A 27056-nucleotide genomic window follows, 5' to 3' on the forward strand; every position below is an offset into this window, starting at 1 on the left:
CCTTCATGTCATTCCAAACCTTCATTACTTTCTTCTGTTTGCAGGTACTAGTTGAGTCTTGGGATTAAACTGTTTCAAAACTGATCAGACCTCGTCTATAAGCTCAACTTGTTTAAATGGCCATGAATAGACTTTGGTGTAAACAAACATAACTCATGTACCTACAGTTTGCCACTCGTTACTGTAACTGGGTTCAGTGGGACTGGGTTTTATTGAAAAATGATAACTCATTATATATATATATATATATACACAGTGGGTACGGAAAGTATTCAGACCCCCTTAAATTTTTCACTCTTTGTTATATTGCAGCCATTTGCTCAATGTACACACAGCACCCCATACTGACAGAAAACACAGAATTGTTGACATTTTCGCAGATTTATTAAAAAAGAAAAACTGAAATATCACATGGTCCTAAGTATTCAGACCCTTTGCTGTGACACTCATATATTTAGCTCAGGTGCTGTTGATTTCTTCTGATCATCCTTGAGATGGTTCATACACCTTCATTTGAGTCCAGCTGTGTTTGATTATACTGATTGGACTTGATTAGGAAAGCCACACACCTGTCTTTATAAGACCTTACAGCTCACAGTGCATGTCAGAGCAAATGAGAATCATGAGGTCAAAGGAACTGCCTGAAGAGCTCAGAGACAGAATTGTGGCAAGGCACAGATCTGGCCAAGGTTACAAAAAAATTTCTGCTGCACTTAAGGTTCCTAAGAGCACAGTGGCCTCCATAATCCTTAAATAGAAGACGTTTGGGATCGTGGGAAGGCTTAGTTGTGCTGGCCGTCCGGCCAAACTGAGCTATCGGGGGGGGGAAAGCCTTGGTGAGAGAGGTAAAGAAGAACCCAAAGATCACTGTGGCTGAGCTCCAGAGATGCAGTCGGGAGATGGGAGAAAGTTGTAGAAAGTCATCCATCACTGCAGCCCTCCACCAGTCGGGGCTTTATGGCAGAGTGGCCTGACGGAAGCCTCTCCTCAGTGCAAGACACATGAAAGCCCACATGGAGTTTGCTAAAAAACAGAGAAATAAGATTCTCTGGTCTGATGAGACCAAGATAGAACTTTTTGACCTCAATTATAAGCGGTATGTGTGGAGAAAACCAGGCACTGCTCATCACCTGTCCAATACAGTCCCAACAGTGAAGCATGGTGGTGGCAGCATCATGCTGTGGGGGTGTTTTTCAGCTGCAGGGACAGGACGGCTGGTTGCAATCGAGGGAAAGGTGAATGTGGCAAAGTACAGGGATGTTCTGGACGAAAACCTTCTCCAGAGTGCTCAGGACCTCAGACTGGGCCGAAGGTTCACCTTCCAACAAGACAATGACCCTAAGCACACAGCTAAAATAACGAAGGAGTGGCTTCACAACAACTCCGTGACTGTTCTTGAATGGCCCAGCCAGAGGCCTGACTTAAACCCAATTGAGCATCTCTGGAGAGATCTGAAAATGGCTGTCCACCAACGTTTACCATCCAACCTGACAGAACTGGAGAGGATCTGCAAGGAGGAATGGCAGAGGATCCCCAAATCCAGGTGTGAAAAACTGGTTGCATCTTTCCCAAAAAGACTCATGGCTGTATTTGATCAAAAGGGTGCTTCTACTAAATACTGAGCAAAGGGTCTGAATACTTAGGACCAAGTGATATCTCTGTTTTTCTTTTTTAATAAATGTACAGAAATGTCAACAATTCTGTGTTTTTCTGTCAATATGGGGTGCTGTGTGTACATTGAGGAAAAAAAATGAATTTAAATGATTTAAGCAAATAGCTGCAATATAACAAAGTGTATATATATATATATACAGTATATTAAACAAAACAATAGTGGTGAGTTTGGAATAAACAGAACTATGTAGACAAGTGCCTAACCCCCACTAAGCACTCTGGAGGGTCTTTAATGCTTGTTCTGCTAATTTTCTTCAACTTGTTAGGTTACATGATATCATAAATTCCAGCAGATATTAAATCAAACCTGAATGACCTGTCAAGAAGCTTAAAATGAGCCATTGTTATATCTTGTTTGGGACAGGTTGCTTATGCACATTGAGCCTTTCGTCTGTCATTATACTATATACATATTCTAATGCAATCTGTAATTTTCACTTATTGAAGAGATTGTAATTTATTACAGTATTAAAGACCCCATTAAATCACTTAACAAGCACAATTTCATTACTGTTTATGTATTTCCTTTTGAAACAGGATGTTTCTATGCATACTGCAGGAATAGTCCTGTAGCAATATACGTAACTTTTTTTTTTTTTTTTTTTTTAAATCAATTTTATGACAGATAAGGCATTAGAACTGACATGCTTTCATGATGCTGCATTACTGACGGATCCATTTCCCCATAAAAGCCTGTTTGAAAAGCTTACGTTTATTTGTGACTGAAGAGAATTCACAGTGGAGTGTACCAAACAACAAATGATGTTCTACTGAGAAATTCACATTGTGGAAACATTTTTCCTAACATGATCCTTCAGAAGGTAATGCTATTTTTAGTCCCGTGATCCTGTTTTAGCATTTCTCCTGTCTATCCTTTTCACCTCACTTATGCACCAATGGATCGAGCCACAGAACTGATGATGAAGTATCGGGTGTTGATGTGTGTCTGTGCAGCAGTCTTGCGCTGATATAAAGACGAGGAAGTTTAAAAAAACAAGTGTCTTGGTTTCAATAAACACTGTTTTTGGATTACCAAGGAAGTTTTGAGTTGAGCTGACAGTATGCTTTTATAGTCAATAACCTCTTATATGTCAAAAGATTACAGGAAATTTCATTTATCAACATGTCAACATTTCTCAGAGTCTGATTTTCTTTTGGGCTGAGCTAACCAGTCATGGGCACCCATTTTTGGAAGCACTGCTGGCTAGCCAGGTCCTCATGTTGCACTGGTTCAATTCCTTCCTCTGTTTCAGGCAGGTTTTTGAAGAGCTGCTTCTTCATTTGATAGAGACACCACTTTGCAATACTCTTGTGCGGGCATGATGTTCTACCTTTGCTACAAGGGCAATTCCAAGTGTTTATCTTAGCATTGTAATTCACCAAGACTCTGCCCAGTTTACTGTAATGTGTCACCTTTGGCTCATAAATTGATATATAATACATGTAGTCGGGGCCTCCAATTGTAACAAGGCTAGCAAATGTGGCACCTTTACTTTTAGCCTGATTCTGCAGCTTAAGGCATCGTTTCTTCCTTATGTCCCCAATGCATTTTCGCTCCACCATCTCAGTCAACACATGCTCTGGTAAATCCTCACTCGGTGCAACAGCACAGGTGTAGTCTACTGAGCTTAGATGCACACACTGTTCAACCAAAAGTTCACTCCTTTGTGCCATATCAACACGACTGTTGCAAATATCCATTTCACACATAACCTTGTGGGATGAACCCCAAAATTTCTTTACCACATGGATGAGGGTACAGGGCTCAGAAAATGATTCTTGTACAACATATAGTCCATTCTTTTTATCGACACACTGTGCTGGTAGAACTGAAGTTTCGGGATGCAAGACTTCATGATGCTTCCGCTCAATGTGTTTCTTTAAGTTTTTAGAATTAAGACTGAGCCCGCAGTGAGGACATTGCACGGTTTGCTTTCGTTTAGCCACCGCTGGATGAACTGCTAATTTCAAAGGACAAGGTGCAGGTTGCTGTAAAGAAGGTCCTTGTAGTGGGCATCCTACAGGTTGTGTTTCTGGAGCTATTGGATGAGCACTGCAAAGATGCCTTTTTAGATCACTTTTATTGATGTAAGTCTTGGGACACTTGCAGCAGTGAAAATGTTTGGCCTTTTTACCACAGCCAATGTTACAGCTGTACATAACATAATCTAAAAATAAATAATAAAAAAAAATATTAGTAGAGATTTCCCTGCACAGTGACTTTAACTGAAAAAATTATATTGATTTCTAAAAAACATATTTTGTTTAAACATTAGTCGATGTACATCAACATACATTAATTAATTCTGTAAAATAAAGAAATGTTAATTTTTAGTTTAATGTTAATATATAGTATACAACTTTTCTTTTAAAAAAATTATTTTTATATTTTTAAATTAACATTAACCAAGATTAATGAATACTGTAAAAATATTAGTTCATTGTTAGTTTATAACATGTTAAGTATTACCACATTATTCTAAAGTATTACTAAACAACTTTAAGCTCACACACTCACCTCCATATTCAACCGCTCTCAGTTTATGTCCAGCTATATGGGTCATTATTTGGTGGTACTGTCTTGGTTTACACACATCAGCTGTGCAGAAGGGGCATGTGAATAGTGTAGCATCTGCATGGTAGCGTCGCGGTCGAGGCTCTTGCCCTCTCTGCTTAACTGTGATGTGCTGAAGAGACAAGAAAAATGTCAGTTCCCCTCAAGAGAAAATTTCTATAAATTTTTAACTAAATGTTTTCCCCAATATATATTACCAGTGCTTCATATTTGTACTAGATTGATTAATTTAACTAATTGATTATTTCAACAGTTACATTAAGTAGTGCCTAGATCTCCAGCCTAGATAATAAGCTAAGGTTAGACTGGATAAGCCTTTGATATTTTAAATGCAAGTTACTTCTATCACCATTGGTTTCATAGCTAAAGTGCCAAAGAGCGAGATGCACTAAATAGCTAGCTAATGTAAAGCTATAATACTTAATGCTAGATAGTCATTCAGCTCAATGTATTTCAATTTTTAGAATTCAGACTCACCCTACGTGGAAACTGCACAGAGATCTGCTTTCTCTCAATCTCAGGAGGTGCTGTTTGCTGCAAATCAAGTTCTTGTGGATGAGATGCTGGTTGTTGGTGTGAAGGAGGTTCTTGCAGTGGGTGACTTACAGGTTGTGGTTCTGGAGTGCAAGTAGCTATTGGATGAGCACTGGAAAGATGCTGTTTTAGGTCTCCTTTTTTGATGTAAGTCTTGGGACACTGGCAGCAGTGAAAATGTCTGGTCTTTTTGCCACAGCCAATGTTACAGCTGTACATAACATTATCTAAAACAGAGGTTTGAGCACATTTGTATAAGTACAACATTTTTTTTTTAATGTTAGTTCAAAATTTTTGTTATGTTTGTTAACTCTTCCCACAATATTATGAAGTATTACAAAAGAAACTGTGTGCTCACACACTCACCTCCATATTCAACCGCTCTCAGTTTATGTCCAGCTATATGGGTCATTATTTGGTGGTACTGTCTTGGTTTACACACATCAGCTGTGCAGAAGGGGCATGTGAATAGTGTAGCATCTGCATGGCAGCGTCGCGGTCGAGGCTCTTGCCCTCTCTGCTTAACTGTGATGTGCTGAAGAGACAAGAAAAATGTCAGTTCCCCTCAAGAGAAAATTTCTATAAATTTTAGTCTAAAATGTATTTCACCAATGTATATTACCCTTGCTTCATATTTATACTAGATTGGTTAATTTAACTAACTTTTTCAACAAGTTACATTAAGTAGTGCCTAGATCTCCAGCCTAGATAACTAGTTAAGGTTAGACTGGATAAGCCTTTGATATTTTAAATGCAAGTTACTTCTATCACCATTGGTTTCATAGATAAAGTGCCAAAGAGCGAGATGCACTAAATAGCTAGCTAATGTAAAGCTATAATACTTAATGCTAGATAGTCATTCAGCTCAATGTATTTCAATTTTTTTAAATCAGACAACCCTCTACTTTGTAAGTAAATCACTTGCATATGTGACTAAATCTTCACTCTGGGCGACTAAATTATGTCTAATATTAAGCACTGGCTAATAAATTCTCAGATTTTACTCACCAGTGTGTGAGATGGAGGCTATAAGTTTAGCACAGATATATTTTCACTCGCCGAAAACACTGTCTGAGCGCTTCAGAGTTTCATTCTCTTGCCTTGTCCAAATACCTACACTCACGGTCTTTGCACTTGACCACTTATATGACGCATTTCCTATATTTGGCCCAAGTGTTCAAGTGAGGACGAAGACCACAAGCATGTGTACAACTTTTTATTTCCTGATGGGACACACTTACAGTGTTGTAAAAACGCAAGTGTTTACAATCAGGGTATCTTCCGATCATTCGTTTTTTAATTTAATATTAAAATCTGAAAAAACTGCACATTTTTTGTTTTTTTTTTTTTTTGTTAAATGAAAATTAAAGATTTTGGATTTGTGTTTACGTTCAGGGATAGAAAACGAATGAGCAACTTGAATATTCAATCTCTACATGTGGGCAGGAATGAAACGCCCCTCTCTGCTGATTGGTCAACCAAACATTTAATAGTCCTAAAAAAACATAATAAGAGTCCTCTGCTAATATGGGTTCTTAATGTATTTTATCTCTTTCTCTTCATCAAACAGATAGATTAATGAATGGCTTGACAAACCGTATTGAGGCAGAGCCTAGACAGAGCTTTCTTTTGTGTAGGCATAAATTCTGCAATATTAGTTTTTATATCATAAATATTTATTTACTTCGCACCTGCACTCACAACTACCTACTAGCCTACATCTCTGGCACACCTATTAAAATCTGTGTGGCAAAGCTGCGTGATGCACTGCAGCATGGGGAGAATGTATTGTAGACTAGCGCAGACCACTATTAATTAATGTGAACATAGGTAGCTTTAGACAACAAACTGAGTTTATTTAATTAATATTGAGTATTGGCCAGCTAACTGATGGCATACAAAATTGTCATTTTCTCTGTCAACTAAACCAAAGTCACAGAACCGTTGTGTGACTGACTCACAGCAGGCGCATAGAGCGGTGTATCATTCCTGAATGAATCAGTCTTTGAAAAACCCATTATTATAGACAACAATGCAATTACTAATTATTATAGACAGTCGCTTGATTTTATTCCTAAATGAATGAATGAAGCATTTTGAACGAATTGATTGAATAAAAGCTCCTTTATGAACACATTGAAAGAATTTTGAATGGTTTGATTGTTTATTTGGTTATTTTTTCAAGTATAATTTCATTGTATTCATATTTCTGTATTAAAAATTTTGTATAAAACATTAATCTCATTTCATTATACATTTGTTATTGCTGTGTAAATGCACATACAGATGACTGATCAGCATTAAACTACATCTAAAAGCATCTTCAGACACAGGTTCTATATCTCTGAATACTGATTTAATTGGTAACAGCCTATTGTCATATTATTCTGATTTATTTGATGTAAGAATTTAACATTAAAGATGACATAAAAAAGGTTAAAATAATAACAATAATAATAATAATAAACAAATAAAAAAACTGAAAATCAGTTGCCCCTTATGGGAAAGTTAATTTCTGATACTGATGACACTGGCTTACTGTCCGAAGTATTATCATAGGGTTTAGATATATTCTTATAACTCAAACAAGTTCAAATCATGACGTCAAACTCACATTTCACTAAATTCAATCACTGAAACAAGCACTCTGATGAACAAATAGTCTCATGCCAGTGGAATAACAACATATGATTTCCTAAATTTCTCGAAAGTGCTCTATGAATAAAACTAAAAAAAAAAAAAAAAATAGATGTGCTGTGAAGGTAAATTACACAAAGTCATTTCTTTTCATATCTGTCATATTGTTTAAGTTCCTCCTTTGTCTAAAACAGCGTATTGTCTAACACAAACGTTGACTGTATTACATAAATTGATAATGGTCTGTGCTTCACTACAATACATTCTCCACACGCTGCAGTTTTGCGCAGCTTTGCCACACAGATTTTGATAGTTAGCTATAACAGATCAGGCGGTGTGCCAAAGGACCAAAGGCTCTGCCTCAGTATGGTTAAGCCATTCATTAATCTGTCTGTTCGATGAAGAGAAAGAGATAAATTGTAGTAGAATTAAACATGTTAAGAATCGATAGAAGCGGAGGACTATTATTATTATTATTTATATTTTAGGACTATTAATATGTTGTAATGTTTGGTTGACCAATCAGCAGAGAGGGGCGTTTCATTCCCGCCCACATGTAGAGATCGAATATTGAAGTTGCTTATTTGTTTTCTATCCCTGGAAGTAAAAACGTAAAATGAAGCCGGATTCTTGATTTTTTGTTTTGTTTGAACAATTGAAAAACTAAATATGTGCCATTTTTAATTTTTCCGATTTCAGTATTAAATAAAAAAAAAAAACGAATGATTGGAAGACACCCTGATTGTTTCAGAGTTTTAATTTTTATTTTCAATACTTTGCATTTTAAAATAAACTTCTAAATGTCTGTTCAGTAGTCCCTATAACAGATAAAACAACTGATTTTATGGTTTATTTTATTTTGGTTATAATTAGGAGTTGATAATGATGTAGTTGATAATTATGTAAATAAATATACTCACCTTTGCACCAATAAAACGTGTAGAACTTTGTTTTACTACAAAATTATATGTAATATCTAATTATTATTAATATTTAACTTACATTCGCAAGGGTTCCGGGTTCTCGCGTTCTTGGCAAAAAAGTCACGATTTATTTCCAGAACATAATGCATGATGGGATACGCCTTGAATACTGCTATGGAGCAGTATTTGAGATGAGTGGATTAGTGCATTAAGGGCACTGCACTTTGCTGTTTTTGGTCCTGCCCCAAATGGCACCCTAAACCCTCGTGATCTTCCTCTGAGTCCGCACTTTTGTGACGTAATGCCGCTTTGACTGTTGGGTAGAAGTCTGCTGCAAAACTCGCCCCAGTGCAGGCTCGGCAGAAGTGCGGATTGAGGGCGCATAATGGCCGCAAAGGGGGTGCTCGCGAGCACCCTTCTGAACGCCAAAATGACAAATGACCCTATGGGGTCTTGTGGACTTAATGGAGATGCGCACGCAGCGGCCATTGTAAGTCCGTTAGACCGCAAGTGCACACTTCATGTGGACTTTCGGTCTCGTGGACTTAAATTGCGCGTGCTCGCTGAGTCTATGAGTCCGTAGGCCGTCCCATTCAGCATTTTAACGCTCTGAAGTGTGCTCAGCAGTGCCCCCTTTGTACCCTTGAAGCGGTCTTCCGCGAAGCCTGCACTTTAACTACTATTTTGCTAAAGAGCAATTGATGACATGGCTGAGAAGAAAATATTTATGTGTAGGTATCATTACGGTTTTTATGACCTAGGTGTACATTTTACCAGTTGTTACCTACAGTTTATACAAACATTATGGTCATCGACCAGTGGTTAATAACTCAAACATAATAAAAGCGCGTTGAATAATACGATCACATTATGATTCATTAAATAAACAGAACCGAATGTCAGGGCTTTACTGAGTCACATGTAAACCTAGTATTTATATTTAAACCTGTAAATTCATCTGAAACTCACTCACATGTTTATTATGTGTTAAAATTGTAATCTTAGTTCAAATGGAACATTATGTATTATTACAACTGTATACATTAAATAAGCATATATTGTTTAATACCCAGGTGGCATAAGCAAAAGCAGGCTGTGTAGTTGACATGGAGATAATATTTGGCAAAAGAAAAGAAACCTGCTCTCGATGCTAAATATTATAATATTTGTATAAGATATTTGTGATATTTATCTAATAAAGGGACTGATGAGATGACCTTTCAGTTTATCCGGCTCCATATATGATTTCTCTGCATGGCAAGCCATCTCGCAAACACAATGGTAAAAACAACAACAACAATAGACAGCATATTCCCTGAACCTGCAGCTCCTGTCAAAAAACAACCAGGCCGTTATTTCCGGCGTGACGATCGAGTCTGTCCCAAAAATACCTCTCAATGCGCCCTGCACTACTTGACATCACCGAAGTGTGGACTCTGAGGAAGTCCACAAGTCCGGAGTGTGCCATTTGGGACAGGGCCCATTAAGACATGAGACAGTCTTGCGCACTTACTTCATGTCGCACACACCCTTTCAAGTGGCCAAGACCGCAAGTGTAGGTATTTAGACAAGGCTTCTGTCGAGCTATCTGTGCTATTTCTCAGTTCATCTGAATGGATGCGCATCGCTCCTGTATTTGACGTACCGTTAACACTAGTGTGAAGGAGCACGACTCGCCGTCACTTTGTCTCACACATTCAAAGAGAGAATTGACGCGCTACATGTAAACGATATACTTTGTTGTATTTTCCTGTCAAGTTACTTTGGAATTCTTCGGCTTTTAAGAAATGTCGGGTTTTCCGGCAGTGGGCGGGACTAATGCGCAAACGGCAATCTCATTGGCTGGCGTTCACTTATTATAGTCCCGGTTTTGATTTCAGCAAATCAATTCGAGCGAACACACACAAAATGATTAATATTCATGAATCCAGCAGCTCATTAATACTTAGTGCATTTTATATTGTTCTTATTAGTAGAATTCTAAGTATTATTATTATCTTAACAGTATTATTGTTAGTTTTTAAAAAAGAAAATCATAAAAGGTGTCCACAGAGGGTTGTCAGACTCACCCTATGTGGAAACTGAACAGAGATCACTGGAACAGCTGCTAATTCTTGTGGATGAGATGTTGCTTGCTGCAAATCAAGTTCTTGTGGATGAGATGCTGGTTGTTTCTGTGAAAGAGTTTCTGGTGATGGATAAGGTGCTGGTTGTTGGTGTGAAGGAGGTTCTTGCAGTGGGTGACTTACAGGTTGTGGTTCTGGAGTGCAAGTAGCTATTGGATGAGCACTGGAAAGATGCTGTTTTAGGTCTCCTTTTTTGATGTAAGTCTTGGGACACTGGCAGCAGTGAAAATGTCTGGTCTTTTTGCCACAGCCAATGTTACAGCTGTACATAACATTATCTAAAACAGAGGTTTGAGAACATTTGTATAAGCACAACATTGTTTTTTGTGTTTTTTTCCTGTCAGTTCATAATTTTTATTTTGTTTGTTAACTCTTACCACAATATTATGAAGTATTACCAAAGAAACTGTGTGCTCACACACTCACCTCCATATTCAACCGCTCTCAGTTTATGTCCAGCTATATGGGTCATTATTTGGTGGTACTGTCTTGGTTTACACACATCAGTTGTGCAGAAGGGGCATGTGAATAGTGTAGCATCTGCATGGCAGCGTCGCGGTCGAGGCTCTTGCCCTCTCTGCTTAACTGTGATGTGCTGAAGATACAAGAAAAATGTCAGTACCCTCAAGAGAAAATTTCTATAAATTTTAAACTAAATAAGTTTTCCCCAATGTATATTACCCTTGCTTCATATTTTTACTAGAAAACAGTAACACAATGTAAAAAAAATTGTTTCACTAAAATTTAATATTGTTCTTCTGTAATTCTATGGTGTTAATTATTATTGTATTTTTCATGTAGCATCAATACTTTGGTAAATATTTAGGTCAGGTCAATTTTAGAACTTCTATCATTAATTCTAAAACATTGGTTTAGTACAGACAAGTTTTGTACTAATTCTGCATGTTTTTTTTTAAAAAAAGCAATAAGCCCCAAGAAGCCGTGGTTTACAGTTAATTTATAACAGCTAAGGAATGTTGTTAGGCATGATGCGAAGTGGGGTATAATTATATTAATAAAAACACTATGATCCGCCAGTTCCGCAGAAATGGTTGTGGTTCCAAACAGAGTGGTTGCCAAGCAACACACAAATGTAATCAAATGTGTATGTTTGTAGAGTAATTTACAACAGCTTTGAACTTGGCTCAGTCAATTAGAATCATGGAACTATCAGTTTTATAAAAGATATTTTGCTTTGGCAAGGATTAGAACATTCTAGAAGTTTCTGTAACATACTGTAATATTCTAACGTTAGTACATTCTGGAACATTCCAGAACTTTGTGGGACTAGTCATAAAAGACAAAATCTGAAGTTTTGGACGACTCACCTTTGGTAAATGTTTATGTCAAACTGTTGTTAACTCAGTATTATGCATGTACCGTGTTATTTTTATGCATGATTAATAACAGATAGCTTGTATAAGTTATCAACATATTTTTTTATTTTTTTTAGTTTTCATGAGCAATGTTAATGATACAAACAAAGTCATGTGATTTTTGTATTCAGCATATCAAATTTCATAAACATTAAAAATAAAAGCAAAACAACTTTTATAAAAAGTTTTTATGGTATAATCAATCGATTAATTTAACAAGTTGTTATATAGTGCCTAGAAATCTAGTCTAGAAAGCTAACTAGCTAAAGTCGTCATTGTTATTTTTAAATGCAATAAGAATATACCATCTGGAAAGGGTTATGCAAGTTACCATTATCACCATTGGTTTCACAGCTAAAGACAAACAGCTAGATTCACTAAATAGCTAGCTAAAACAAATGCCGCACAAACAAATGCCGCGTTTCCACCGAAATTACCCGGAATAATTGTACCAGGAACTTTTTTCCCCAGTAACTACCCCCCCCCCCCCCCCCCAGACCTGTTGCGTTCTGCGTTTCCACCGCGGTCTAAAGTACCGTGAAGATTAGGCAAATAGTCTGGTGATGTAGGCACGCGTTTCTCAATACAATGTATGCAAATTTCAGACTTACATTCTCGGTAGTTTGAACTTTGCGAGTTCGACTCAGGAGTAGGGCTGTGCGATTAATCGACATCGTCATAATATCATGATTTGAGTGTGCGCGATTTCTAAATCGCTTTATAGCACGATTTTCCGCGGCCCCGACCTCCCGCAGTATGCTATCCGATCCAATCAGAATGCAGCGCACGTAAATGGAGCGCGAGAACAGAACAGACTGGGCATATGCCTAACTCCAGGTGCACACTGTCTGTGATGCGTATTTTTTCCGAGCCCATGTTAACGGATCAGAGCGTTCACACTGCACGCGGTAAAATATGCGAAAGATGTGAACAGAAAAGTTTAGAAATAGAAAGGTGCGAAAATAATAAATATCTAGCACATGAGCATAGAGAGAGTTGTGAGTGCACAGGACGCAGTTTGAGCAGAGGAGACACGTTTTAAGTGTGCGCACTCTCTCCGGGCGAGAGCAGCATGTATCTGAGCATGCGCGTCTGGTTTTGTGACAGAGCAAAGGAAATCTGCGTGCGAACAGAAAAATTGGCGCTCGCTTATTATTTTAATGTGCTTTCGCGTTAAAATAACACGCTCTCGCTGCTGCTTCTGCACTGCATACACATACTGTATACGCACTGCAGACGGAGTACGTGTGAACCTGTATAATGTATAACAAACCTATTTCAACACCTGAGACACCGCTACAATGAGCTCTATGACCAATGCATGGCAAAAAAAGAAAAAAAAAATCCTTGAACACGGGATTCATTTTTCTATTTTATTTTTATTTTTTGCCATATGTCTAGACATTTTGTCACACATTTCCTTATTTTGACTTATGTCTGTTCTAGAAACATATTACAACTTTTTGATAGCTCTAATTGGTTTTCTTTTGGAAATATGTTTCAAATTAATACTGAATGCATTTATGACTGTAAAGCATGTCTGTGTGTGTCAAAATCGTGATTAAAATCGAAATCGCAAAAATTAATCAAAGAAATCGTGATAGTTTTTTTTTTTTTTTTTGTCCATATCACACAGCCCTACTTGGGAGTGTGATCTCCCGCGGACGGGACGACGCAAGTCCGGTAATTCTGCAAACAGCAGCGATAACATCAGTCAGCGCGCCTTGGCTACTGCAAGTTTCCTCACTGTATATTTACAATAAGACGAAATAGGATATCAAATACCACTGCCTCCTTTCGTTTTCATTTAAACATAATATTAGCCACAGAAATGTACTTAGTTCAGGGATATGTGTATATATATAAAGCCATTACAATGAAACAAAATATTATATAAATTTCCTTTTTATTTTCATTTTAACATATAGATAAATTGAAAAAGGCCAAAGATTACCTGTTAGATTTACCCAAAACGAATTATATTTTATGTTTAACCACTAAAGAGACATCAGAGCCAGCGGCAAATGTCAGAAGGACTAGCCGAGTTGAGACTGCTCTCCGCGGAAACATGATCACTGAGCTCCAGCTGATGGTGTGGAGCGGATCGCCTCCGAAATCAGCGAAAAATAGGCATTTTTAAATAGGCATTGTCTTTCTAAATAAACCACAGATTTGAGTTTTAAACAACAACATTCTCCCCTGAAATACTATTAAAACTACATTTCATGACACAATAACAGTAATATTTTGAAAATGATCCGAATAAATGGTGGTTGAAATCACAATGCTGCGTGAACTCAACCAATCAGCATATTTAGTGCCCAAGTCCCGCCCCCGAAAGTTCCAGACCTTTGAAAAAATACTACCTCGCCAGCAGGGACTTTCTGAGGGGCATTTTTTTACCCGGAACTTTATTTAGATCCTGGTTCCTGCTGTGGAAACACACCGAGTACCAGCCCAAAGTCCCTAGTTCCTGGGTAAAGTTCCAGCGGTGGAAACGCGGCTTAAGTCACACAATTTAGTCAAAAATATAAACAATCCCTTTACACTCATCTGTGGGTGCTTTGTCTTCACTTTTTCAAATCACTTTCTGTCATAATGACAGAGGAAAAGAGAAAGGTGTCAGGAACAGTCCACTTGATTTAAACAATTTGGTTAAAGCAGTTGCAAACACCCAATGATTGGGAAACGCCATGTTTTGTTTTGCATATTTTTTTGGCCACTAATACGACATACAGTACTTTGCAAAAGTCTGAGGCATGTTACATAAAGTTATTTTTATCTTTTGCTTTCAAGATTCAAGATTTCAAGATTCAAGATTCTTATGTGTCACATACACAATTATATAGAGCATATATAACCAGCAGTGAAATGTGAGCTTTAGTGCGGCAGTTGAAAATATCACTTTGCATTTCTAAACATTGATAGCGCCATTAACTGTAATAAACCAGTGAGATTTTATTTAGTTAATATAACTTATCTGATAAATACAATCTATTTATGACTACATTTTTGAGAACACCCTTACATCTCTTCATGAAATCACAGACAGACTCAGTGATGGTGAGACCATAACTCTGTGTATGTTGTCGGAATCACGCACCTTCAAACATTACACTGGATTATTACAAATAATGTCAAAAGGAATGTCTGGAAGTGTGAACTGATATTCCATATTAGCACACTTATACCAAAAGATATACAATTATTTTTGGTGAAAATCCTAACAAATACATTTGCTCAGTAAATCCTATTGTTTTTATCAACACACTGTGCTTGTTAATGACACGTTGCATGGCTTCATGATTTATCCACTCAATGCATTTCTAATTTTTTGGGAATTCAGACTCACCCTACTAGGACCCTGCACAGAGATCTGCTTTCTCTCAATCTCAGGAGGTGCTGTTTGCTGCACATCAAGTTCTTGTGGATGAGATGCTGGTTGTTGGTGTGAAGGAGGTTCTTGCAGTGGGTGACTTACAGGTTGTGGTTCTGGAGTGCAAGTGGCTATTGGATGAGCACTGGAAAGATGCTGTTTTAGGTCTCCTTTTTTGATGTAAGTCTTGGGACACTGGCAGCAGTGAAAATGTCTGGTCTTTTTGCCACAGCCAATGTTACAGCTGTACATAACATTATCTAAAACAGAGGTTTGAACACATTTGTATTAGCACAATATTAACCAGGCATAATGGATGATGTAAAAATACTTTTCACACTTTTCACCTTATTATAAAGAAACTATGCTCACACACTCACCTCCACATACAAACAAAAATACAAAAATATTTTTTTCATTATTAGTTTATAACATGTTAATTGCTACTTACAAAAGAAACTGTGTGCTCACACCCTCACCTCCATATTCAACCGCTCTCAGTTTATGTCCAGCTATATGGGTCATTATTTGGTGGTACTGTCTTGGTTTACACACATCAGCTGTGCAGAAGGGGCATGTGAATAGTGTAGCATCTGCATGGCAGCGTCGCGGTCGAGGCTCTTGCCCTCTCTGCTTAACTGTGATGTGCTGAAGAGACAAGAATATTCAGTTAGTAAGTGTCAGTTAGGGAAAATAACTATAAATGTGTTCTCTTAACTATAAACAATATTTATAATACAACTTTTGTAGAAATACAATGTCAAAATATGGGTGAAATAATGTTTCATCATTATCAGATACATTTATGTCAAATATTTACATACTAATTCTGACCTGTACTTCTGTAAGATAAGAATTTAACATATAAAATAACTGAAAATATAAAATAATTGATCATATTACATTTATTATTATATTTTAAATGATTAAACACTTATTGCTGACAAAACCTAATGGTTTGAAGGATAGTGGCCAAGATTGGTAAACATTTAAAATGAGAATTAATTTGTATTTTGGGGCTGCACTGTGATCCTAAATTTAAGTCTTTTAATGTCATCTAATGATTCTTAATCAAAATGTTCCTGACAATAATTTTTGGTAGCTAGGTTATACAAACTGTTACAATGAATTACTTTTTTTTTTCTTCTGTAAATGTTGTTAAAAATATATGATAGTCATTCTTTTTTTTTGCTCACAAAATAATAGTAATCATAATAATTATTATTCTTATTGAATGGGACACATTCTAATGTACAATAAAATAAAATAAAGCTTTATTAAACTTTTATTGTTTTAATGGTTGAAAACCCCTTTTCATCTTTGACCCACGTATATGACCATTTTTCAAATGTATTATCAATCAGTCAATATGCATTGCTAAGGATATTATTTGGAAAACTTTAAAGGCTATTTTCTCTATATTTAGAATTTGTATATATTTATTTATTTATTGCACCCTCAGATTCCAGATTTTCATCAATGGAAAGCTTATTTATTCAGCTTTCAGATGAGGACGTATAAATTTCAATTTCAAACAAATTGACCCTTATGACTGGTTTTGTGGTCCAGGATCACATATAAATCTAATCTAGCAAGCTGGTTAGACTAATAAGATAACGTTATAGTTTTAAATACATTTATAATGAGCCGCTTAGAAAGGTACAGTAAGGAAGCTTCGCTGGTTCCACGTTAAAGGGACAAATATGTAACGTTATGTGCACTAAATAGCTTGCTAACGCCGACAAATGATATTAAACGCGAAATAGTCATGAGCCTAAACAGATATTTAGTAAGAAACGAGGCAACTAACAAAGTAACACCAATTAGCCAAAACATAACAACAGTCCCCTCACAATCATCGGCAGGCTTTCTTTCTCCCTGTGTCTCCTCTTTCTGGTGTTAGTTTCGTGAACGAAACGGTGGTTTAAAATGAATCTTTCAAGGGAATGGAACGCTCTCGTTCTCTGAGAACACTTTTAAAGCCAGCAGCCGCGTTCCACTTCAACTTCTCATGCCCTTCCTTTTCGACTCGTACGTCACTGATTATGCGCGAGTGGCCACTACCGGCAGCAGGGTTGCCAGATCTGAGTACCAAAACTAACCCAAATATCACAACTCGAAATATTCCCCCATATAATAGTATCACGGAATAGATTATTGTTAATCATAAAAACTGTCTATTGTCATAAAGGAGTTTGCAGGAGCTCAAAGAGTGCTGCTTCATCCCAAAAATCTCCTCTGTCTCATCATCTCACAGTTTTATCATGGTAGCATATACAATATTTTATGCAGTTTTGGTACTCAGTAATAGAGAATTTACATGCCACAAGCCAGCAATCACAGAGGCACATTTTTCGCGGCACTCTCTATGGCAGTGCAGCAAGATGCACCAGAAGCATTTGAAAGAGAAGACATATTGATGTATCTGCTGTTTCTCAGGGAAGTGTGCAAAAAAGCACAAAACAGCGGCAGACTATCTGCAGAACCAGATGTACAGCATGATGGAAGGGATGACCCTGAATGTCACTGAGAAATTACTCATCTTCATCATTTATGTAAGATGAACCAAAAATGGACCGTCAACATGCTCTAACTCAGGGGTGTCAAACTCAGTTCCTGGAGGGCCGGAGCTCTGCAAAGTTTCAACTATCCAACTAATCAAGTCCTTCAGGGTTATTTGAAAACTACATGGTATGTGTGTTGGAGCAGGGTTGGAACAAAACTCTGCAGGGCTCTGGCCCTCCAGGAACTGAGTTTGACACCCCTGCTCTGAATGATTAACCCAAATCTACAATAACATTTTCCAATGTGTACAATGCATAAAGTTTTTGTTTGCTTGTTTTTATGAGACTGCTAGTTACAAACTGTGAGGAAGAACATTAATTTTTTCCAAACTGTGCTGAGTAAAAATGAAATGTGGAATTAAGTCTCAAGTCTCTGTCACTTATGGCCATTGAGTCAGTTTTGAATGGGCAGATGGAGGACATGAAAGAAACTTCTAAATAATAAATTATTTCGTTGATCATAAACGCTGTATGTTTATTGGATAGTTGTCAGAACCTGCAGATACAGTAGTGTTGATGGTAGCTGCATGTCATTTTGCTTGTTTGATGGTCTGATGTTCAAAGGCAGGTCACGACTAGCACTGCAACTACAGACAAGAACTGCAGAAAAGAAAAGAAAAGAAAAGAAAAGAAAAGAAAAGAAAAAGGCCCTTGGAGATACAATTTAATGCTCAGCATTTCACACAATGAAGAACATTGTTCTAATTTGAGTGGAAAACACTAAAGCATAAGACTTGCTTTTGTATTTGGGACAAATTAATTAAGTCATAACATAAAAACCACCCATTTGTTATTGCCTAATGGCATATGTAATCTGAATAAATTGTCACATTGAACAAATATGTTAGGGTTATGGTCAGTGTTCGGGGTAACATATTACAAGTAATGTGAGTTATGTAATCAGATTACTGTTTTTTTTTTCAAATAACTAGTAAAGTAATGCATTACTTTTAAATTTCTAAGAAAGTATCTGAGTTACTTTTTCAAATAAGTAACACATTTTACTTTGTTTTCCCATATATTCACTTACAATTCTGTCCCAGCTGACGAAAAGTTACGCAAAAGTAACAAAGCATTACTTTCCATAAAAATTAACTGAGCAACACAATATTGTAATGCATTACTCTTAAAAGTGACTTTCCCCAACACTGGTTAATAGTTATCAAACACAAAAGACTAAAGTAGTTTGGAGGCACTAAACCTATCCCCACTAGCATTTTCAGTGAACATATTCCAAATTCATGCACATTTTGAAACCTTGAAAGCATAACAGTTGCAGTGTGTGTATATTTATATATATATATTTATACAAACTGTATTTAGCCTTCCTGGCAAACAGGTTGGGCTTTTTCTTTTAGAAAAGTAGTATAGTAACCTGCAGTTATTGCCAACTTTGTATAAATCTTTCTCATTCATTCACACAATTTCATAGAATCAAACACTCTAGAGGAAAAAAAAACTTTATTGTCTACCTCACAGGTGATCAGAAGGTTGTGCAAATGTTAACACCGAAATGTTGATCAATTATGCTTAAACATCCTCACAGGACAAAGCACACACATGGAACATCACGGCTTTTGGAGCAATTAACAGTATTGCTTTCATTTTGATCTGTGCATGCAAAGTTCCATGAGAACTTTAACAGATCTTCAAACTTTATAAGTGCACATCATTTTAAGAATGATGATGAATGTGATTGTCAGTTGGGCTTTGTACTGTTCACTGCCCCAACTTTTATTGCAAACACTGATTTTCCATATCAAAAATACTACAAACAATAATTTGACCAATATGCAAATGACATATTTTTCCTTTGATATTAGTTTACACCGCGATTCCAGATGTATGTGTTTATTTAAAATAGTTCATTATGATGAGAGGACACAACATTAAAAAGGTCAAAGGGTGGAGTATGTATGGCTTGTGAGCATGTGAGACATGTCGACAGATAAAGTGCTGGAATAATCCAGGTGACTCTGAATATCCTGGAATTTGAGTCTTTTCCTATCAGGCTCTGCTGTTTCTATTATAAGATCTTCTGTAGTATGGAATTAGGCACTTCAAGTGTTTCATCCTTCACCAGAACTATATCGTAAGAGTCCATGTACTTTTCTAACAGCTCCTCTACCTGTGAAATACAACAAAACCTTATCAGTGAAATCAACTAAACAACGGTCCTGTTTTGAGCAATGAGAAAAAATCAGTACCTTATCATTAAGAAAGCCGATTTTGAGGATGTTCTCTACGTTGGGCACACCATCTGCCATGTTGAGATCCCCGAGAGAGTCTCCGAGCAGAATAATGTTTCCATTGTCCTTCAGTTGTTTGAAATACTCGGTGTTCCTCAGGGCACCATCATGCTTGTTGTAAACATGGATCAGCTCTCCTTTAAAGCCTTTCAGAACCCCCTGCAAGACAGAATACAGAAGATCCTGGTCACCAGATGATCATCACTGAGCCCAATTAAAGCAGTGTTAAACCGATTACTGTATATTTATAAAGGCTTTGAGACTCACATTATCATCAAAGTCCATGAAGTTGGACACAACTTTGACGTTGGCATGGTAGACGCCAGCTTGTCTGATAATTTCCTCGAGCACATCTCCCAGACCGGCGGAAAAAATGAACATAGGAACGCTGTGCTGGAGCAGCCGGTCAAAGAACTGCTCGTACCCTTCCCTGTCACATGCATCCAAACACATTCCAAACATCAGATCTGGCAACGTCTTTGAGAGAGTAATTGCTTTTGGTGTAGTGTTTTTCAAAATGATACCGCAGCTGCTGCAATTCTAATGCAAGTTTATTTAGTATTCAGAGTGGAAGGTTGTGAAAACCTCTTGATGTGAGTGGAAATGTTTGTACCTTAGACAGACATCCGACTCTCTCACGACCTCTGGAAGTTTGTCCTTCTGCAATCTCTGTTCTACCAATAACGTGTGAGACTTAAAATACCTAAGCAAAAAAGACCACATTTATTTAACAAAGCATTTTGAAAGATCATTCCATGTGTGTTTATTTGCATGTGTGGTCACTCACCACTCCACTATAAATGGATATTTCTCCTCCATGGTCAGATGAGGGTCTATCTCTATTGGATAATATGTCTCCTTTAGTTGGAGCAGCTGGAAAAATAACATTTTAAGGTTGTAAATCTACTTCATACAACTTAATATAAACTTTAAACGCTCATGTTTTGTTGAAGAAAATCATATACCTTCTTCCTACATTCTTCTGTCACCAGCTTGCAGTTGTCAATGATATCTATAAAAGCAAAACATACAGATTACTGGATCTCAAAGACATATTTTAATATTTTTAATTTAATATCCAGAACAGGTTATTATGAATTTTTCATCAATAAATGAATAGCCTATTTTTATCAGGAAGAATGTTGACATATATTTGAATTAAAAAAATACAAATTTAATTGGGTAATACTTTTAATATATAATATAATACATTTTAGTTCATGTATTGTAACCCTCTTAGAATATTTTGTTTATTGACTATTGCTTCTTTGTTGTGAAATAAAAAGATGACAAGAGGGGGCTGTTTTATACTCACTATGACATGTTGGGCAGCGTTTTCCATTGACAGCAAACTTGCTTAACGTCATATCGAAATCTGTGATGATCTGAAGAAGAGAAGGACAGTCAGCAGAGCCAAGGTGGACACCATGGGACAACAGACACTAGCCAACTACTAATAATTGTGTTTTCATTCAATGCATAACACTAGAACTGTGACAGTATTGTATGATAGACAGATGGCCTAATGAGTGCAGAGTTTGTACCTGCAGTTTCGATGCTCCACCTTTAATGAGACTGCAGATAATCTGCTCCACCCTCTCAGGGTCTCTGATGTGAACTGTGCTCTTCTCAAACTCTGGCATCTTCAGAAACACAAACAGAGAAAGAACCAATGAGATCAAGCGGTTCAGTGGCATGACTAATTATTCCCTCCCCTCTCCTTAATGCTGTGCTGATGTCACGGCCGAGAGAGAGGAGCCAGAAGAAGGCAGACGCTGAAGTCTCTCACAAGTAAAGAAGAAAAAGACATTAGCTTGAAAAAATCCACTGAGGCAGAAGAGAATGGTTGTGATATATCACAGGTAAAGATGTAAAACAACCTACATATTTGCGTTATCATTTTGTAATAACCAATTTATTACAGAAAAATGGTTTAATCAAAATCACGGTTATTTACTGTAATGCACTGTAATGTTTTGAAAACAGTTTTTGTATTATAATTCATGTGATAGACTGGTTTCTGTACATTCATAAACAGTTTTAACATAGGGTTGTACTAACCACTGGCAAACTAAAATTCAAGTGCTGACATGTGATTTGTCACTGTGAAGGTTGAGTCCCTCCTCGTCTCTATTCCAAAAATACAGTGGACAACATACCCCGAGTATACTGGATGTACTTGTGATCTACCCCAACCCCCATCTCACGCCTTCCAAACGGTAACCAGATCCCTCATATTTACAAGGTTGCATAAGAGAATGATTGTACAGTTTTTAAAAATAATTTGAAGTTTGCCAGATTCTCCCAGAGACCTTATAAACAACCCATTCAAGAAGTTCTACAACACACATTCGCAGTCAACCACATTGACCACTGCATGAGGTATTTTTAAGTAAAACGTCAATTTAGCAGCTAATGCAAATGACAAGCATGCAAAAACATCCACACATCAAATAAATGGTCATAGTGAAAAACAGACTTTTATCATATAATGCTGACCTCATAAACCTTCACTGCAAGACACAAGTAAACAAATACTGGCAAGTCCAATAATAACTCTGTGTACAAATAGCATGTAAGCATACCTTTTCCTCTTCCAGGCGTTGTGTCAAACACAGAAGAAAACGTTTCTTGTCTGACACACGCTTTTATAGCCCTGGCACACAGGGGGCGTTGCCTCAAAACTGATAACACCCCATAATCTAAACGCCACAAGGGAATCACATGACACTAGCCATTTAAGGTACACACACACACACGCACACACACATACACAAACAAAAATGTGGCAATGACAGAGACGAAGCACAGGTGCAGTTTGGAGTGTGTTTTTTTAACATTAACCTTAAAACAAACAAAAAAACAAGTCAAACAGTATATTCTGTATAGCCACAAACTAAATTATGCTGACCAAGGGACTAAGGTTATCTCCTTGTGCTATGTGTTGATTGTGTGGTTCGATGAGGTCAGGGTTTGCCAGCTCTTCTCTGCACTGAGGTATTTCACAATGTCAGAAACAGAAATGATATGCACCTTAATAAATCTCCAGAGTGAAACTGAGAGCACCACGGGGTTCCTCATGGTTCATGTATTTGAGAGCACTAAATTTGTTCCCCCTCTCAAACTGTACTAGTCTGAGGGTTTGAGAGTCGTGCTGTCACTTGTTTCTGACACAACACATTCCAGTGATGAGGCAGGTCTTTAATCATTGTTTCACTGTGTGCACTAATAGTTCTGTCCCCACCGTCAAAGTCAAGGTAAATATGGCCACCGAAACACAATTAAACATTAAGACACAAAAAGCATCAAAACACAATGTGTGTATCTTATAGGTTTAGGGTGATGTGAGGGTGAGTAATCGATGAAAGAATTCAAATTAAAAAATTTAGAAATGAAGTGTCTGTATTGCAGCCCATAGTCATTATTTGGTCATTGGTCATTATTGCAGAACTTAAAAAAAAACAGCCATAGATATCTATATGTAGATTACGCAATAGTGTCTGTTCCTATGGGATGCTATGTACAGTCCTGTGCCATATTTGAACGGTCTAAGTCGGTTCATGTACACTCAAGAGCAAGCAAGTTAAATGTGCCTGCATTCTGACAAAGACTATAGAATACCCTTAAAGGGACTTTGATTTAACTTAATAATTTATAAACCGTCAAAGACAGACCTACTGTGAGCTACAAGGCTGTTAAGTTAATGGTATATTTGCTTTGTTAAAGCAATCAGGCTGAATGATTCAACTTATCTTTTAAATCACTTTCAAAAGTAAAGTGCCTTGTGAAAAACTCCAATTACCCATGATCCTCTCCACCAAATAAGCTCCTAGCTACGCTCTCAAAAAATTGTGTATATGCATAGTTTGCAATAAACTAGAGCTGAAACAACTAATCGATTTAATCGATTAAAATCGATTATTAAAATAGTTGTCAACTAATTTAGTAATCGATTCGTTGCTAAATAATTTTTATTTGCCGTAAGCGGCTCATTTCGTGCATATTTTAAATCTGCGGTGACCAAAGTGTGGCAGTAATGAGCCACCGGAGGTTTTTCTCAGCCAGTACAGCAGGAGAAGCAGCGAATAGCCAATAGCTGGCCTCGTTTTATGTCACGTGCTTCCCGCACAGCGTCTCTGCAGCATTCAGCGTGATGGGTGAGGCAGGCGGCAGTGGAGTAAGCTCGAGTAAGAAAAAAGAAAAAAGCGGAAGATAAAACTAATCGGACGAAGTCATCCAAAGTGTGGGAGCAAAAAGAGAGCAAGCCTAACTGTTAAGCCCTGAACATTTGGACATGTTGACCTTTTTGCACTGCAATGCAAAGTTTTTCTCAAATAATGAGTGAATAGTGTTGTGCCTCATTTCCCACAGGTAGTCGAATTCCTGTCAGTTCAGGCATAAGCGGTTTTGTTAACATTTTATCGCTTTATTACATTTTTGAATTTTGCACTGTTATAAGGACCACTACATATTTAAATCCGATGAAAATCACAGTGTGCAAAGACTTTTATTTGTGCAGATTCTGCAGTACAATGTTGTTTGCAAATGTTTAGTTGTAAAAGCTGATAACATTGCTTTTTAACAATTAACATTTAAAGCTTTGTCGTTTACCAGTTCATAATTCAGTCTTGCAGCATGACTGAATGAGAGAGGTTAATGTTTAAATGTATTTGAAATGCACTTTTTTTTTCTAAGTATTCACTGCCCTTTTTCACACTGCAGGTTTTTTGTGTGTGTCCATTTTTTTTTCTGGACAACCTTCTGATGGATTTTACTTTAAATTTTACTTTAAAATGTGAGTTCCATTCAGGTTTCATGCCATTGGCACTTTATTCGAAGGATTGTTTACAGTTTCACAGCATAAGCTATAAAGCTGTTTCCCAGGTATAAGCTGTGTGTTTACAGGAAAAAAAAAATAATAAAATGCAATTTACTGCAATTTTATTCTGTTTTATTCTTATTCTTCGTGAAAATATGTTCTGAAAGATTCCTTAATAAGCTTTGTTCGGGATGTTAAACTACTTTAGGAGCCCTAAGGACTGCCATGGTGAAAACATTATTTGAAATCTCCTTGTGAAATTTGCTAGAGTATGTATGGGTCAGTGTTTTGATTGCAGAAGAGTTCGACAAAGGATAACTAACATAATAAAACACCAACTCCAGGTATGTTTTTGATGAGGATATGGACAATGCAAAATGGTTAAAATCTCTAAAAAGTCTATATTGAATGATAAAGACCCTTTGTTAATAATTTACTTGGGGAAAAAAAATGGGCAAAACAAAAATATAAGTACATAAACCGATTCATCGATTAATCGTAAAAATAATCGACCGATTAATCGATTATCAAAATAATCGTTAGTTGCAGCCCTACAATAAACGTAAAATTATTCTCTTTTTATGAAAAATCAACATCTTTAAATCGACAATTATATCTATGCATCATTTTATTTTAATTATCTTATATCATTCAGTGCTTCATGGCATCCCCTCATTAAGAAAAGTGACGTAACAAAGTTTTGTTTTCTTGTCTATTTTTCCATTTTATTAAATTTTTTGATATCGAAGTTTGTAATGCTGTAATTTGCCTCATAGCTGGACTGGTTGATTTGGTGCATGGCTTTAGGAAAACAATATTACTGGTGCCAAGACCGATGAAAAAGCGGGTGAGAACTGCTGAACGATGGGAGTTCTCACCAAAAAAGTTACCATGGCAACCAGCTCTTTTCCAGCAAAATACATTTAAAGCAATACATTTACAAAAAGAAACTTTTACATTTTTTTAAGTATGGCATTAAGTCTGTAGTGATTGTATTGCTATAAAATCTCATTCGATAAAACAATAAAGAAGCCATAAAAAAATATGAATCTAAATAAATGCGAATACAAATATTTTAGATTATGCAGAACACATATTAGAACACTTTGGATGTATACAACACAGGAGCATGATACTGTATTTATTCTGAATAAACGCAGATCAAGAGTGCTGAATGAGCTCTTTGCATCCCACATACTGTACGCTGACACACATCCGTTACATTCGTCAACTTCTGCATCCTCGGGCACGCTCTCGCTTTATGCGCCGCTCGCTCGCGGCGGGTTAAACGGGGTGTGAAAGCCATTACAGAAACGTGTGCACTCACCATCTCGATTATCTTGGTTTTCTTTCCTGCTCTCTGTTTTTTGGTGAAAATGTACTGAGCGAACACGACTCCGCCGAACAGCGCGCACACAGTGGCGCTCGCCATCGCGCCCACTTTAACCACCGCGTTTCTGTCCATGTCCGCTCTGCGCCCGTTAAAAACAAACCTCGTCGCGCAGACACCACGTTTACGGAGTGTGTCGCATGCGGTACACAACCACCCTACACCCTCATCTCATTCTACACTATGTAGTATATCATGCCCACGTTATTAAAACTGTCTGCGTACATACAATACCCGGATGATACACTAAATGTGAAGTACACAACACTACATGGCAGTCTGTATACCACAATGCAATGCGTTCGACTGGAGGGCGCGCGCTTTCTTTATTTCTGTTTTGTCTGCACGAGGGGAATCTTTTACTGCATGCTCATTATTTTAGAAATATTGGTACCTGACATAACAAATTGATATGCACCCCGTAATCGATATAAAATGATTAAATAAAATACATTTATTTTAGCCTCCTGATTATGGGACACATATAGTTGTTAGTTGTATAGTTTAATAGTTACATGCAGCTGTTGTAATTCTACAAGCAGATTTTTTTTTCATAGATTAATATTAATGTAAATAAAACTGTTATCAAAATAACAAAAAAATAGATAGATAGATAGATAAGACAGACAGACAGACAGACAGATAGATAGACAGACAGACAGACAGACAGACAGATAGATAGATAGATAGATAGATAGATAGATAGATAGATAGACAGATAGATAGATAGATAGATAGACAGACAAAATGCAATAGGCCTATTCAGTTCTTTCAGTGAAGAAAAAATAATGCTACTAATAATAAAATAATAAT

At 37.0% G+C, this 27056-nt stretch overlaps 2 protein-coding genes across 6 annotated transcripts; both read right to left on the reverse strand.

Moving 5' to 3' along the window:
• Positions 1–1789: 1789 nt before the first annotated feature.
• On the reverse strand, positions 1790–17295 carry si:ch73-341k19.1 (zinc finger protein 786). Of its 4 annotated transcripts, none has more exons than XM_042755748.1 (11): positions 17075–17289; positions 15701–15869; positions 15198–15481; positions 10896–11064; positions 10593–10747; positions 10413–10517; positions 5150–5318; positions 4856–5010; positions 4727–4783; positions 4193–4361; positions 1798–3842 (listed from the first exon to the last, which is right to left on the reverse strand). In XM_042755748.1, the coding sequence occupies exons 1-11, from the start codon at positions 17078–17080 to the stop codon at positions 2839–2841; spliced, it is 2442 nt and encodes an 813-aa protein (XP_042611682.1). In that variant the 5' UTR covers positions 17081–17289; the 3' UTR covers positions 1798–2838. The 4 variants fall into 4 exon arrangements, with proteins under 4 accessions (XP_042611683.1, XP_042611682.1, XP_042611681.1 ...); XM_042755747.1 differs by having other exon boundaries at positions 1801–3842; positions 4727–5010; positions 15198–15254; positions 15327–15481; positions 17075–17284; XM_042755746.1 differs by having other exon boundaries at positions 1801–3842; positions 4727–5010; positions 17075–17285.
• A 1934-nt stretch (positions 17296–19229) lies between these two features.
• On the reverse strand, positions 19230–26535 carry nt5c3a (5'-nucleotidase, cytosolic IIIA). Of its 2 annotated transcripts, none has more exons than XM_042755725.1 (9): positions 26181–26535; positions 21579–21677; positions 21350–21419; positions 21000–21046; positions 20822–20907; positions 20648–20737; positions 20302–20464; positions 19993–20193; positions 19230–19913 (listed from the first exon to the last, which is right to left on the reverse strand). In XM_042755725.1, the coding sequence occupies exons 1-9, from the start codon at positions 26316–26318 to the stop codon at positions 19812–19814; spliced, it is 996 nt and encodes a 331-aa protein (XP_042611659.1). In that variant the 5' UTR covers positions 26319–26535; the 3' UTR covers positions 19230–19811. The 2 variants fall into 2 exon arrangements, with proteins under 2 accessions (XP_042611659.1, XP_042611660.1); XM_042755726.1 differs by lacking the exon at positions 26181–26535 and adding an exon at positions 22620–22740.
• Positions 26536–27056: the final 521 nt, after the last annotated feature.

The sequence above is a fragment of the Cyprinus carpio genome, unplaced genomic scaffold, assembly GCF_018340385.1.
Source record: "Cyprinus carpio isolate SPL01 unplaced genomic scaffold, ASM1834038v1 S000006746, whole genome shotgun sequence".
In the NCBI taxonomy this organism is placed as follows: domain Eukaryota; kingdom Metazoa; phylum Chordata; class Actinopteri; order Cypriniformes; family Cyprinidae; genus Cyprinus; species Cyprinus carpio.